Genomic DNA, 1,113 nt, shown 5'->3' with positions numbered 1-1,113 from the left:
CAAAGACGGGAATGTTTTTTAATTTTTGTTATATATAAAATAAAAGCTGACAGGTGTAGGCGAATTAGGATTAGCATATTATTAAAGAATGTCATTATAGGCTTGGAAGAACAAAATGACAAAATCCCAGTGGAGTTAATAACTGAAGTGTGTGGCGAGGTACCGAAATAAATACAGCACAATACGAAGTATGACTCGTTAGTCTATCAAACATTAAAGAAAGAAAAAAACTAGTTTAAATAAAAAGAGTTGGTTAAGGAACCGATGAATCAGTTGCTTAACCAAGTTGCTTTCTTTTTAGTGAGTAAAAACAAAACGACGTTTCAGGAAGAAGGAAAATAATAAAAAGAGCTGAGTTAAGTACAGTAGTCGGAAGTGCAGGGGGAAAAACACAACAGAGATATTAGAGTGGTTCTAAAATGGGGGGTTAAAATAGAATGGTTGACGCTTTGTAAATTGGTCCTTCAATTCCTGACCATTGATTGGAGTCGGCGCAACTGCTTTGCCACGTTGTCGGAAAACATCGTTATATATTCATAAACAAGACCAGTTAGAGGTTTAAAAACTAGCGATTTCGTTAAGAAAAAGAGCAATGCTTGCTCGAAATGCCATAAGGAAAGAAATCTGAAAGATTCATAGGTTCAATTCTGATAAAACATGCAGAAAAACCCAGGAGCAAACTTACCGGATTAGACATGTACAGGAGAGCGCCATGTTTCGTATACTACGTAGTTCTACGTGGATGATTCTGATTGGCCGAGACAGGACCAACAACAGATTTATTAGAAAGAAGCGTGGAGTGCGCACAGTTACCTATTTTCAACTATGGAAGAGCAGAAGTGAATGTTCTCGTATCTTCTTACCGGCTTAATGGAACGCCTTTTTCTCTAAAACAAAAGAAACTAATTTAATTTCCTTTTTGTGTTTATTATTAAATTCTTTTCAGTTGTTGCTAGCTGATATGTAGAATCTTGTTTTAAGCCAATATAAGGCAGATTTAAAACAAGAAGGAATTTTTAAAAAAACACAAATAAATAATGTATCGACCCCTTCGTTCGTTCATTCATTCATTCGTGCTGAAGTCGGGCAGGAACTTGGTTAAATGCTTGAAAG

General features: G+C 35.7%; 1 protein-coding gene across 1 annotated transcript in view; it reads right to left on the bottom strand.

The window, feature by feature from the left end:
- The window catches only part of LOC106872213 (neutral alpha-glucosidase AB), a 60,124-nt gene extending 59,293 nt beyond the window's left edge, over nucleotides 1-831 (bottom strand). Inside the window, exon 1 of the mRNA XM_014919122.3 lies at nucleotides 686-831. Coding sequence (XP_014774608.1) covers nucleotides 686-714 — 29 coding nt within the window. The 5' untranslated portion in view covers nucleotides 715-831. The remainder of the gene's footprint in view (nucleotides 1-685) is intronic.
- Nucleotides 832-1,113: the final 282 nt, after the last annotated feature.

Source organism: Octopus bimaculoides, chromosome 6 (assembly GCF_046866305.1).
Source record: "Octopus bimaculoides isolate indiv1 chromosome 6, ASM4686630v1, whole genome shotgun sequence".
NCBI classification, from domain to species: Eukaryota; Metazoa; Mollusca; class Cephalopoda; order Octopoda; family Octopodidae; genus Octopus; species Octopus bimaculoides.
This window is presented reverse-complemented; position numbering and strand designations above follow the sequence as displayed.